This window comes from Gekko japonicus, unplaced genomic scaffold (genome assembly GCF_001447785.1).
Source record: "Gekko japonicus isolate JY-2015 unplaced genomic scaffold, Gekko_japonicus_V1.1 scaffold144, whole genome shotgun sequence".
Lineage (NCBI taxonomy): Eukaryota > Metazoa > Chordata > Lepidosauria > Squamata > Gekkonidae > Gekko > Gekko japonicus.
The window spans coordinates 325,678-339,699 of record NW_015162478.1 but is presented as its reverse complement, the minus strand read 5'-3'; the positions used below and the strand labels follow the sequence as shown (position 1 = coordinate 339,699).

General features: G+C 45.2%; 1 protein-coding gene across 2 annotated transcripts in view; it reads left to right on the top strand.

The window, feature by feature from the left end:
• Positions 1 to 14,022, top strand: part of DUS2 (dihydrouridine synthase 2) — a 39,882-nt gene that overhangs the window by 9,820 nt on the left and 16,040 nt on the right. For both annotated transcript variants that reach the window (XM_015405813.1, XM_015405814.1), the window contains 7 exons: positions 674 to 765; positions 3,605 to 3,648; positions 4,039 to 4,099; positions 7,112 to 7,159; positions 8,807 to 8,872; positions 10,096 to 10,166; positions 10,330 to 10,416. In XM_015405813.1, coding sequence (XP_015261299.1) covers positions 674 to 765; positions 3,605 to 3,648; positions 4,039 to 4,099; positions 7,112 to 7,159; positions 8,807 to 8,872; positions 10,096 to 10,166; positions 10,330 to 10,416 — 469 coding nt within the window. The remainder of the gene's footprint in view (positions 1 to 673; positions 766 to 3,604; positions 3,649 to 4,038; positions 4,100 to 7,111; positions 7,160 to 8,806; positions 8,873 to 10,095; positions 10,167 to 10,329; positions 10,417 to 14,022) is intronic.

The window sequence follows — 14,022 nt, the reverse complement described above, 5'->3', positions numbered from 1 at the left end:
TTATTATTATTATTATTATTATTATTATTATTATTATTATTATTATTATTTTCACTCAATGAAATTGCTGAGCAGTCGGGTTAGAATGGATAAAAGGAAGTACTTCTTCACCCAAAGAGTGATTAACACATGGAATTCACTGCCACAGGAAGTGGTGGCGGCTACAAGCATGGACGGCTTCAAAAGGGAATTAGATAAGCATATGGAGCAGAGGTCCATCAGTGGCTATTAGCCACAAGGTATAGATAGGGGCTCTAGGACAAGTGATGCTCTGTCATCTTGGTGCTTGGGGGGGGGTCAACAGTGGGAGGGCTTCTAATGTCCTGGCCCCACTGGTGGAACTCCTGATGGCACCTGGTATTTTTGGCCCCTGTATGACACAGAGTGTTGGACTGGATGGGCCTTTGGCCTGATCCAACATTGGCCAATGTTCTTATGTACTTGGATGGGAGATCACCAAGGAAGTCCAGGGTTGCTACACAGAGGCAGGCAGTGGCAAACCACCTCTGTGCGTCTCTTGCCTTGAAAGTTCTATGGGGTTGGCATAAATCGGCTGCAGCATAATGGCAAAAAAACACAAACATTTTCAGCTCAGATGTCTTAGTGTGCAAACATGGATGTTCTTTGTGTGATGTTCGTCTTCAAGCTGTCCTTTTCCGTCTCTGTTTTGCAGAGGTGCTTGGAACAGTAGACTTTGTGGCTCCTAATGAGCGAGTCGTGTTCAGGACCTGTGAAAGGGAAAAAGACTGCGTTGTCTTTCAGATGGTAAGAGATGACCAGCAGTTGCCTTTCTGCTAAATGAAATACAATCGGAGCCATTAATATTTTCTAAATAAATTGCCAGCACCGTTCCCATTGACATCTTCTTGCAAATTCAGTGATGTAGGAGATGGCGGAGTGATGAAACGGCATCTTTTGTGTGTATTGTGTCTGTATGCTTTCATTAAGCTGTTTGTTAAGTTTGTATCCTGTGTTTTCACTGGAGTTCCCAGAGTTCCCAGAGTGTCCCACAACATCTATAAAATGCACCAGATTCTACTTAAAAGAAATGTTAAAAAATTAAATCCGTAAAATAGATAGTGGGAAGAGATGTGGATGAGGAGAGAACGGACTGAAAAACAGAATTTTAAAATAACCAATCTAGAATCAAAGCAGGAAAAAATATATACGGGGCAACACACTTATTGCTTATTTTTAATTTATATTCTGCTTTTCTCCATGCTCAGGGACCTAAAGCAACTTTTCATATCATTACTCACTCCACTTAATCCTCAGACCAGCAGCCTTGTGAGGGGAGGTCAGGCTGAGACCATGACAGGCCCAGGGTCACTTGGCTAAATGGGAGATTCAAATCCAGTCATCCCAGGGCCTAGCACGACACTCTGTCCACTGTACCACGCCATCCTCTAATCCACGCCACACCTTTGGTGATTCTCTTGCTACAAAGTCTCCCATTTGGTTGTGTGAGCTGTTTATATTTGATGCCTTGACAACAGTTCAGTGTTCCTGTGTAGATGATACATTGTGTGCAGCTACCTGCCTTAGCTACCTCTCGTTTTCAGAAATAAATCAGGTTTGTGTTCTTAACTTGTAGTGGCCCTGGGCCAAACTGTGGGCATTGGAAAGAGCTGCATTGGCAGCTCCTTCCATGGGATGATGGATTCATGATATTACTGTTGCAAGGACATGAGCTTCAGTGGCTTTTGGGCCATGAAAGTAATATCAGAAGGGGCCTGAACACTGAGTGCCATAATTGAGATGATGTATTATGCATTTTTTTTTTTTTAAAGTTCATCTTTTAACCCTGATTAGTCCTGTGTTCTTGATACAGTCTTGTTTGAGTGAATGCAGCTGGTGAAGCAGCCAGTTGCCTGCTAGGAAAGCACGTTTTTTTTACTAATACTTTATTCCAGGCCTTGACAATTTTTCTTTAGCTTTAGGAGCCAGTGCAAAACTTTGGGAGCCAGAGCCATTTTTCGCCTTCAGGGTTTTGTGCTTAATGACCTTGGTTTTTTGATTTTTGCTACCGTAAAACCTAATCCAAATTGTTCACAATTTCTTGTATAAAAAACAATACCACAAGTGTTGTCATGTATAAATAAATAGAAGGTAACCCAGGTTGTTACCATCACAACAAAAACCTAACTTCTCCCCAAATCCTCATAATTTCATTATTGCTTTGAGAAACTCCATTCAATTGAATATTGGAACCAGTACAGAAAACAACCGGTGAAGAAATTAATTCATCCACAACCATGGAAAGGGTATAAAGTTAACATACAAACAAGCACTGATAAGAACTTCATGGTCATGCATTTTTATGAAAATCCCGAAGCATAGTGATTAAAAAAGCTTCGTATTTCTGAGAATTGCTGGGAGAAACTACAGTAAAATTATTCCTGGAAATAGTGGGTACCACAATGAAATTCTTAGGCGCTGGGGAAGCCTGCTGTCTGCAACTTGTTGAGCCCTGCTTTAGTCTGAGCCTCCTTTAGAAAGTTGGGAGAAACTTGCAGGGCATACCCAGTGATCTCCCACCCAAGTGCTGACCGAGTCTGGCTTCATTTTAATCATTCTGCAGCCTTAGTTTCTCCCCAACTCTTCAGTGGGCCTCCTGTCTGTGGCTATCTGAGTTGGTGTTACAGGAACATGGCTCCAAGGATCTTCAGGCTCGCTTATACGATGGTCTCCCCTCATACCCCACAACTTAGTTACATCTTTCACTCTACACCAAAATTTGCCATCACCTCTGCACTGGCAAATTGTGGGTTTGTGCTTGCCCTCCAAACCAGGGTAGCAGACCGTGGCTTGTTCCCAGTTTGCAGTTTTGGTTTGCAGAATCAGGTGGAAACAATTGCTGGAGGCAATGACAAGCTCTGATTTTGCCACAAGTGAGGAAGGAATTGATTAATTTATAAGGCATGAGTGGGGATTATGAATGTGAGTCCTGAAGCTCATCCTAGGCTCATTCTCATAGTGCCAAATCATGGTTTGGTGTTATATCTGAACCAATGCTTTGTATCCCCCTACAGTTTTTTTTAAAGTGGAACAGTTACACTATAATAGTGTCGGAATGCATAATTGTTAGAACTTTCCACCAATTTATGTCTTTGAGCTGATTGGCTTGTGTCAAGGGGCTATTCTACCTAGTCACAAAATATAAAGTTATATCTATAGCCTAGGCAAGACAGTTAAATAGTATTAAATGCTTCCCATAAAAGAAGAGTATCCTGTTCCCAAGCTCCATAAATTGACTTGAAGTGCAGTCCTAACCAGAGTTAGACACTTGTAAATCTGAAGTCTGTTGAAGTTAGCACCCTTCTAAGTCAGTTGACTTCAGTAGATTTAGAAGGATCTGACTCTGTTTATGATTGTACTATTAGTGGATCAAAAGTTAAGGGTCGTATTGGAAGAGTGGAGCACCAGTCCTTTTTCACCCGAGGCTTAATTCAAATTGTCACTCAGTAACTACTCTCTCTGAAGCATTGCTTTAAAAGGGCGAAGCCAACCAAATCTCGTTTTGTTTCTTCCACTGGAGTTTGTATTCCAGCAGTCCACGTACAAAGTATGCTGATTATAATTTTGACTTCTCTGCATTCTGCAGGGGACAGCAGATGCTGAGAGAGCCCTGATAGTAGCCCGACTTGTGTAAGTATCTGTCAAATGTTTATGCTTCTGATAGTGTTTTGACATTTGGTGCTTGCTGAGAATCTTCATAATAACCTGGGAATCTGCCACAAATCTTGGTTCATGTAATCGTTGCCAGTTGTCCCTGTCTTGAAAGTAAGTCTGCCAAAAATGCAAGCTCATGGATCTTCACTGCATGTAAGCTTTCATATGTAAGTAACATCAACAATAAGCCTCAGACCAGCAGAGGAGTTTGATTTTTTTGTAGTAGGCAAGTGGAGGGCATGAGAATGACTGTTCTCCTGTTTCTCAGAGAACAGATGCACAGGATCCAAAATGTATGGTGGAAATAGAGACTTTATGGTAATGGGTTTGCTCCCTATCTCTTGTGTTTCATCTTTATCTTTTCAGGGAGAATGATGTGGCTGGCATTGATGTCAACATGGGATGTCCCAAAGAATATTCCACTAAGGTAGGTTGAAACTTGCCCATTTGACCTTTTGCTTTCATTAATGACCATTCACCTTGTGTACTTACTCTTTTCAGTCTACGTAATATTCTTCTAACATTCAGTGTTTTGCAGAATTAAAATAGGATCAGGTCAGGAAGTAAAAACATCAAATGCCCACTAGAATAAGATGGCCAGAAGTATGTGTATGAGGGAGAGGATAATAAACCTTCTGAGGCAGAGAGTTTAACAGCGGAAAAGCCCGTCTACCACACTTATCAACCTAACCTCTGTCAGGACAGAATCACAGAGCAGAGCACCAATAGCTGGTCGCGAATCAGAGGCAAGCTCGCAGGGGCAGAGGCTACAGTGGCCTTAAGCCACTGACTGCTGTTAAGGCTAGTATTAGCACTATATGGATTATTATGAAGGGTCCGCCCTGCTCTCTCTATTCTCCAACCCTGAAGCTCGCTGCACTTGTGGTATTATTTTATAAGGGCCTTCTGCCCCTGCATTGCCTGCAGGCTAACCTCCCAAATGGCATTTGGCCATATTTTGGCCACCACAACACAATTATCTGCACTATGTGACTGAAGGTAAACTGTAGCAATCATTTTGTGCTGGCTCTGCCTCCTGTGGCATCCATTTTTGGCAGCCATTTTGTGGCTGTGTCACCACACTGTGCCAGAATTCCAAAGTGCCCACAGGCTCAGAAAGGTTGGGGGGCTGTCTGTCAATGAGCATCGCCCTCCGGAAGACCTTTTAATTGGCCAAACTTCTCTGAAGGTTTGCTTTTGTAAAGGAGGAGGGGGTCATATTCCACCCTCCTTTCTGAGCTGCCTCCATCTTCCTGGCTTTTAGCGAGTAAACTGTGACTTCCATTAAAATAGCAGAGAGATGTTCCAGTTCCCTTCACTTTTGGCGCTGCAGCTCCCCACGATCATTGACTTTGGAAACTCCCAAGTTTTATTTTCTGTTGAGTTATGCCTGCCACAAACAGACAAGCATCGCTTCCTTCGCAAATCCTCCAGATGACCTTGGCCAGGTTATTGCAGTTTCTTCTTTTCGGCACTGAAATTCAAACAATCATCCTGAAACTCATTATTTAGAGCTCATTTCCTTGGATGCATTGGAAGTGTATGCCCATAAGGTTGCTGCTGTTACATTCACAACTCTGCAGTGGGGTGAGCAGTCAGATGCAATGCAAAAACCACAGGCCTGCTCCTCATCTCACCTGGTTCATACCCTGGCAGCCAAGTAATAATTAAAGACGCTCCCGTCTCAAAGGAACAAAGCTGCTGGTTGTTGAAAGGATTCTTTATTCTTAGTGCGTTGCGTGTCACACTGACATTTTAGTGAAATGCCAAAACTGATGCATCGCAGTATATCAGTTCTGATTTGATTGCTTCCTATAATTGGAGACTTAACTGCTTTGTTTTGTCTCTGTGCAAACCACGCCAGCATTTTGTAGTTTTACTCCAGAAGGAGAAAAACTCGAGACTCAGAGTCCTTGAATGGTTGGTGTCAGTAGCAAACTTGGAACACGGTTTCAGTTGTCGCCTTCTTTCTCCATGACGATATTATAAAAGACCCACAAAAACTTCTTGCCTTGGAGACATTTGTTGTGAGCTGGTGATAGCAGTAATAGCATTTTCATTGTGCTCAGCTGAAATGAATCTTCCTCTGAAGCTTCTCCTAAAAATATAGGAGCTTTCTCACCTTGGGTGCATCTTTCCACCATTGTCTTGTCAAAAGAAATTTGACATATGGAGCAAATTGTCATCAGGTTGTTATGTTACTTGAAGTTGGGCTGTTTCCATGTGGACCTGAATGGCTTCTGCGCAAACATCTGAAAATACTCCAGTTGCAAATGTTCTTTTTTATTATTTTTTGGGGGTTTTTTTGTATTTTTCGTATGTGCGTGTGTGTGCATGTGTGTGAGTATGTGTGCACCTGGAAGTCATGGTGACCTCTGGTGACTGACCCTTACTGGGGGCCTGGAGGATATTCAGAGACGTAGCTGAATAAAGCCGGCCTCCCAACTGCTGGTATTCAAGGAGGTCTCCCAACCAAGTATTTGCCAGAGTCCACCGTGCTTAGCTTCCAAGATCTGACGAGATTGGGCTTGTCTGGGCTATCCAGGTCAGGGCCAGTTGCAGATCTTCTTGAGGAGAGAGTGGGGAACCTTTCCAGCAGCTGCTTGTGCCATAGCTTCAGCATTTTGGCCATCTTATTTGACTTCCTGGTTGCCTGCTAAGAAATCTTTCAAGTGCCCTGGATCGAATGCATGCACAGTCTGTTTGGGCTGCTCACTGTATAGCTAGAGGGGGTGGCAATAAGATCTCTCTTTGAAAGTCTCCGTGTGCTGCTTTCATGTGCTGCATTGCATTATTGGGCATTTGGTCAAAGCTTTAGTTGTGTGGGGCCTGCCCTGTGTCTGGGTGGGAGACAAGGGGGAGCTTTGCGTAAGCCGCTCTGAGCTTTCCAAATAATAAATAACATCGTTATGATGGGAATGTCTCTGGGGAGTAAACAAGGCTGCCTTCCAGCACTTGCCGTGACTTGTGTACAAGAAGCCATCAGAATAACAGGCACATGTCTTTGCCGGGCATCACGCCAAGAGTTAGTGCTGCAGCCAACGCTTCCTCTAAGCTGTGGAGTCCTGTGAGCAAAAAATCTACTTTGTGAGCAACTGGCATTAAAGTTGTGAGAGAGCGATTTGGCTACTACTGCATAAATTAGTTTCCTCTGGAGCCGTCCTTCCTGAGCGAAGACAAAAATGTGGGAGCCGGAGGCTAAAAAAGGGTGAGCTAGCTCACACTAACTCAGCTTAGAGGGAACACTGGCTGCAGCCAGGGTTAGTATACATTGCATGGAAGCAAAGATACCTCCGATAAAGCCTGGGATGCTTTTAGGTTTCCTGTGAGGATGCTGCAGCGCTTTTCTGGAGAGTGGGATTTTGTGGCGTGTTTAGCGCTGGTGAGTTAATGAAGTTTTATCTCCCCTGTCCTTTCTTTGTTTTTTGGATTTTCTCAGGGAGGTATGGGAGCAGCACTGCTGTCTGCACCTGACAAAATAGAATCCGTAAGTATTCCCCGTGTTAATACTGACTTTGCCTTGTGCCATTATTCACGGAGAATAAGCTGCCGGGGAGGGAAGGCCCCCACCTTGTGGGATAGCCTGCCTGTGGTAGAAAATACGGTAGAAGACAAGAGTCAGGATACAGGATGATCTTGACAGGCCTGCAAAATTGGGCTAAAACAAATAAAATGAATTTCAATGATGATAGATGTAAAGTTCTGCATTTCGGTAGGAAAAATCAAATGCATTATTATAGGTTGGGGGAGACTTGCCTTGGCAGTAGTATGTGCGAAAAGGATCTTGGGGTCTTAGTAGACCATACATTGAACATGAGTCAGCAGAGTGATGCAGTTGCTAAAAAGGCAAATGTGGTTTTGGGCTGTATCAACAGAGGTATAGAGTCCAGGTCACGCGAAGTGATGGTACCACTTTGCTCTGGTTAGATCTCACCTAGAGTATTGTGTTCAGTTTTGGGCACCACAATTTAAGAAGGCTATAGACAAGCTGGAACGTGTCCAGAGGAGAGCAACGAAGATGGTGAGGGGTCTGGAGACCAAGTCCTATGAGGAAAGGTTGAAAGAGCGGGGTATGTTTAGCCTGGAGAGGAGACAACTGAGAGGTGATATGATAACCATCTTCAAGTACTTGAAGGGCTGTCATATAGAGGATGGTATGGAGTTGTATTCTGTTGCCCCAGAAGGTCGGACCAGAACCAATGGGTTGAAATTAAATCAGAAGAGTTTTCGGCTAAACATTAGGAAGGACTTCCTGACCAAGTAGTTCCTCAGTGGAACGGGCTTCCTCAGGAGGTGAGGGGGGGGGCTCTCCTTCTTTGGAGGTTTTCGAACAGAGGCTAGATGGCCATCTGACAACAATGCGGGTTCTGTGAACTTAGGCAGATCTTGAGAGGGAGGGCAGGAAGGGTTGCCTCAGTGCTTCGTTTTTGTGGCCCTTTCTTACACGCCCAGGGAAATGCTGATTGCCACTTTGGGGCCAGGAAGCAATTTTTCTCCAGTCTGGTTTGGCTGGGGATCCTGGAGGTTTTTTGTCATCTTCTGGGCGTGGAACAGCGGTCACTGGGGGTGTGGAGGGGGGGAGGTATTTGTGAATTTCCTGGATTGTGCAGGGGGTTGGGCTAGATGACCCTGAAGATCCCTTCCAACTCTGATTCTATGAATAATAAAAAAAATAATAAAAGAGAGGAAAGGTGTACTCCGAAGAATGCAGGCTGGAGTTCTCCTGCAAGTGTATGATTTAACTTCACATGAACAAGACGTTTGCTGCTGCTTCCTCCTCTCTGGAGGTGCAGTTATCCAGCTTGTCCAGGTGGTGACTCTGAATGCCCAGTTTAGTATTGCAGCTCCCAAGCAGCCGCTGAACCAGATACCTTGATAGCCAAAAGCTTCCAAACACCAGTGGTCCAGGAGTCTCAAGGGACGATGCAGCATTCATAAGACTAGGGTCCTATTTACAAGGACTGTTCTTTAGGGAAGCCTTCACACTCTTCATCGCCTGCACAGTTCTTGCTGAGAAAGGAACTGAAGTGGGCAGGGAGCGGAGAGACCAAACTGGCCAGACGATTCAAGATGAAAACTGTTGCATATCTTTTTTGATTAAACCGTACCCTCCCCCCCCTCTCCCTTTTTGTAGATTCTGACTACCCTCGTCCAAGGAATCTGTAAGCCAGTGACCTGCAAAATCCGTATCTTGCCATCGGTAAGGACATATTAAGATGCCTGAAATGTCTGATCTTGAAAAGCAAAATCACTGTGGTGCTCCTAACAAGAACATACAAATTGCTAGCTGTTTAAAAACAATTTAAGTCAGACGTGAATGAAGAAAAGCTGTCATCCTTGACAGTCTTCTTGGCAATTCTTGGCAGTTAAGGTTATCTAAGATAGTACATTGCAATTACACAGCGGTATTCTCAATTCAGTAGTCTTTGCCAGAAGTCATATTTGGTGCATGTGTGTGCTGTAGGCCTCCCAATTGCCCACCTGCGGTGGGGAATTACCTGCCTCCACCCCCTGAAGAATTGAGGAGAGGGAGAAGAAATAGCTTCCACATAATGATGCTCTAGGAATTTCCCCTAGTCTCTATGGCAAAGACCACAGAGATTAGGGAAGGGAAAGAAGCCTAGAGAGTCACCCTCCCCAGGCACTGTCTTCAAAATCTCCCTGCATTTGCCGAGACAAAGTTGGAAACCCCAATGTGCCTCATTAGTGCACATTTTAGTATTAGCACAGTGTACCTTCTCCCTTGGTGTGGTTCTGGAGGTCATCTACTCAGCTGGGAAGTATGCAGAAATGTAGCTACAGAGATGGGAGCAATGGACTGACATGTTTACACAGCCACAGTTGTGGGCCCTGGTGTGCTGTGCAACATCCTACTCTCTGTATTGCATTTAGAGGCCTCCCATTTGCTCACCTGTGGTGCAGAATTACCTGCCGCCACCCCTCCAGTGTCCACCCCCCCCAGTGAATTTTCTAATATACTTAGAAAGTAAACAACAAGGTAGATGTTCCAGAGGTATATGGGGGTTTTAAAGCTGTTTTAATTGCATTTGTAACTTGCTCTTCCAATTAGCATGGAATGTTGCTTGCTCATAAGAGCGCAGGGCAGATGTGGCTCTCACCGGGTGATGGGCCCAGGCAGGTTGAGGTCTGACCACGGTTGTCCTGCTACACCTTGCTTGCTGCCCACCTGTTGAAAAGGGGCCTGGCCCATAGAGCTCACTGAGCAGAACTTGAATCTGCATCTCTCAAAAGTGGGGCGTAACGATGGCTTGCGTGGGCCACTGCTTTTGCAACATCTGGGGCATCGGGTGAGGCCGGCACATCTGTGCTTCCCCACCTCCCATCACTATAAAGCTAACTGAAGTAGGAAACTTGGGTGATGGGTGTTTCTTCTTTTGTGCTCTCTCCTCCCCAATCCCCCAGACAGAAGAAACAATAAGTTTAGTGAAGAAGATAGAAAAGACTGGAGTTGCTGCCATCGCTGTTCACGGAAGGTAAATCACCCACCTCTCCCAGGGAAAAGGGAATTTTCTCAGCCATTCTCTGCTGTCGTTCCACATCACGAGTACCCGGCTGGCTGGAATTGCCTCTGCGCGGAGAGGAACACTCTGTGCCAGTAAACTTTTAATCTGTTTGTTTACTCCCTCCTTTGCAAAGGAAGAAAGAAGAGAGGCCTCAGCATCCCGTCCACTGCGATGTGATCAAAGCCATCTCGGAAGCCGTCTCTATTCCGGTAATAGCCAAGTAAGTGGAAGAGAGCACGCTTCTTATTTTAGGCCATCCATAAAGGAGAATCTGTTAAGGGAAAGACAAACAAAACAAAAAACTAATGGGAAGCAGGCAGCCGAGTGGTCTGTCCAGCCAGTACAGTGTTGTGATGGCTCCTGGGGGTGGGCTGGGTTGGTGCTTTGTAGTTGGTGCATGGAAAAGAAAAGAGAAATCCAGATGTTGCACTGAGGAGCGGGATTCTGTGACATTTACACATTATGTATATTTGAAGAATTTTCTCGTCTTTCATGTAATTCTCCAAATTTTTACTGCTTAACCTGAATTGGGCCATCTTAGTTCTGGGGCGGACCCTGTGTAGGGCACGGAAACCCTCCTCCTGAAGATCATATTAAGCCCCCCTTCTGGCTTTTGATGTTTCAGTGGGCATTGCCTGCACACATTAAAAGAATATCTTTTCTGCTATAAGAGGCAGCAAACCTCTGAACACCAGTGCTAGGAGGCAGCATCAGGGGAAGGCCTCGGCCTCTGTGCCCTATTTGTTGGTCCTCCAGGGCAACTGGAATGGCTACTGCGTGAAAAAGGATGCTGGACTAGACGGACCACTGGTCTGATCCAGCAGGGCTGTTAAGTTCTTAAACAGGGAAGTGTAGTTTAAAAATAAAATAAAACTTGGAAGCTGAATTCTGTACATAGTACATTCTTTCTGTTGTTGTTAAGCTGCTACAGAATTGGAACAGGTGTAGAGCCCTGAGGGGGGGGGGTGGGGGTTTTGGGGGGGGGGGGGGGGAGGGGGCTGAATCAGAATGTTGGTACCAGATTTAAAATACCTGCATGCTTTGTTTTGTGATATATATAGATATATTTTGGCTTGAACCCACAATTGCATATTAGAAATGTTTGTATAAGTCTACTAGCTGCCTTAAGAACAAGTTTTCTTAATCCTTTTGGCAGCAGTGAAAGCACCTGGTCTGAGCACTTTGCCGGGAAGAATTCTCTGTGCTTTATTGGAGCAGCATGTTCTGTTATGGAAGCACCGGGGTGCATGCATTGTTAGCTAAACGTTTTTAATTAACGGTTCTTGGTTTGCAAGGATTGCCCGGTAGTGAACTATGCCTACTTAGTCCCATTTGCTGTGCTTTTTGGGTAGGAAGGAGGAAATCCTGCTGTGGTCTTTGCTGACAGATTTACAGTGTTAAATGTGGAGGGGCGGCCATGTCAGTCTGTTGTAGCAAAATAAAACAGAAGTCCAGTGGCACCTTAAAGGTTAACAATGTTTATCTCAGCATGAGTCCAAAGGAGTGAAGTCTAACTCATGAAAGCTTGTGCTAGAATAAGCATTGTTAGTCTTTATGGTGATACCAGATTTCTGTTTAAAAATGTTAACAGCCTGTTCAGAAGCATATTTGAAACCTGGAAGTAACGTCTATATTACAGAATGTTGCACAGAGTAGCAAGATAGAGGTTTACAAAATTATGCATAGAGTGGAGAGAGTTGACAAAGAGACATTTTTCTACCTCTCCCAAAATACTAGAACTCGAGGGCATCCAATGGAGCTGATGGGCAGTAGGTTCAGAACGGATACAAGGAAATACTACTTTACACAGAAGGTGATTAAAATGTGGGATTCGCTGCCAGAGGATGTTGTGATGGCCACAGGAATAAACAGCTTTAAAAGGTCATTAGATAGATTTATGGAGAATAAGTCTATCAATGGCTACTAGCCATGGTGACTGACGGGAACCTCCACATTTGGAGGCACTAATCCTCTGAATCCCGGAGCCAGGAGGCAACATCAGGGGAAGGTCTCAGACTCTATGTCCTGTTGTTGGCTATTCAGAGGAACTGGGTGGCCACTATGTGAGACAGGATGCTGGACTATTGGTCTGATCCAGCGGAGCTTTTCTTATTGTCCTTGTGCTGAAATATTTTAAAAGAATACACTGCATATAATTGAAAGGGACTTTAGAGGCCATCTAGTCCAGTCCTCTGCTGAGTGCAGGGAATGCAAAGCTAGAACAGTCCTGACAGATGGCTGGCCAGTCTCTGATTGAATACCTCCAGAAAGTGTGTGTGTGGTGCCCCCACCCCCAGCAGCTCGTTCCATTGTAGAGCTGCTGTCTCCATCAGGACGTTTCTTCTGACATTCAACTGAAATCTACCCTTCTGTAACTTAAGGCCCGCTATATCTGGTCTTGCCTCTTGGAGCATCTCTTCCGTGAGACAGAACTTCAGGTAACAGAAGAGGGCCCTCATGTCCTTGCCTTAGGCTCCTTTCCTTCAGGCTAAATATTCCCAGCTCTTTCGGCCTTGTAGAGCTTGTTTGCTGGCTCCCCCGGCAATCTTCTTTGGCCCTGCAAGTCCAGGCTTCTCATCTGTGGATCTCATCAGTGAATTGTCCCTCTTTGCATTGCTTCTATGTACCCTCCTTGATTTTCACTGCTTTAGGTGATTTATTCAATCAAATTTGTTTATTTAGATGTCTCCCCTTTTTCTTTGCTGTTTGCAATTGGGCATCCAGTAACATTCTTTTCCTGGCCCCCCCCCCCCCTCCCCCCTTCTTGTATTCCTTTCTCTGACAGCTTAACTAGCCGTGGATTCCTGCTTAGAATTTCTCTAAAGTTTATCGAAATAAGCCTTTCTGAAGTTCAGGGTATTCAGAGGACACTCACTTTTAGCTTTCTCTGGGATGAATAATTCCAGCATTGCGTGGTTGCTTCCTCCAAAGTTCTGTCTACTTTCACCTTCCACTTTCACCTACTTTCACCAAGCCTTCCTTAACGGTTAGGAGGACCAAGTCAAGGATAACAGAGTCCCTTGTTCCATCATCCTCGACCTTCTTGAAAGAGGAAGCAGTCAGCAAGGAGAATCAGGAATTCATTGGATATTCTGTGCTTAGTTTGATGCTTGTCTCCCTCCCAACAGGTAGTTGAAATGGGGTTGTCTCAAGCAGTACAGCCAGCCTCACTGTTGTCCTGCCGGGCTGCCCCCTGCAGGGTCTAGGGTGGGCTGCAGATGCAGTGCCTCTGTAGCCCATCCTGGACCTCCTGGGTGATGGCATGAATGGGGGGGGGCACACCTTTCTTTTCCACCCCAGGAAAGTTCAGGGTGGACTGAAGGTATAGCGCTTGCCCCTGCAGTGAACCACCGCATAGTGGAGGACCGCCTCCTCCTCCTCTGGCGACGGGGGGAGCTGTAGAGGCTGCTTGGTTCACTTTGTGGGCTGGGCTGTCCTTGAATTGCTCTTGGTTAGTACTTGGTTGGGAGACCACCGAGGAAGACTGGGGTTGCTAGTCAGAGGAAGCCAGGGGCAAAACACCTCTCCTCCTCTCTTGCCTCGAAAAACCCGATGAGTTGGAACGTCATGGGGCTGCTGTAAATTGGTTTTGACTCGATGGCAGACAATTATTATTTTTATTATTGCTAACTCTTCTTCCTTCGACACAGTTGTAATTTTGTTTCAAGAAAGCATTGTCCACATTCTGTCCTCGGTATGGCTGTCTGTAACAGACTTCCAACCCCAATATTTCCTTCCTTCCTTCCTTCCTTCCTTCCTCCCTGCCTGCCTGCCTGCCTGCCTTCCTTCCTTCCTTCCTTCCTTCCTTCCTTCCTTCTCTCTCTTC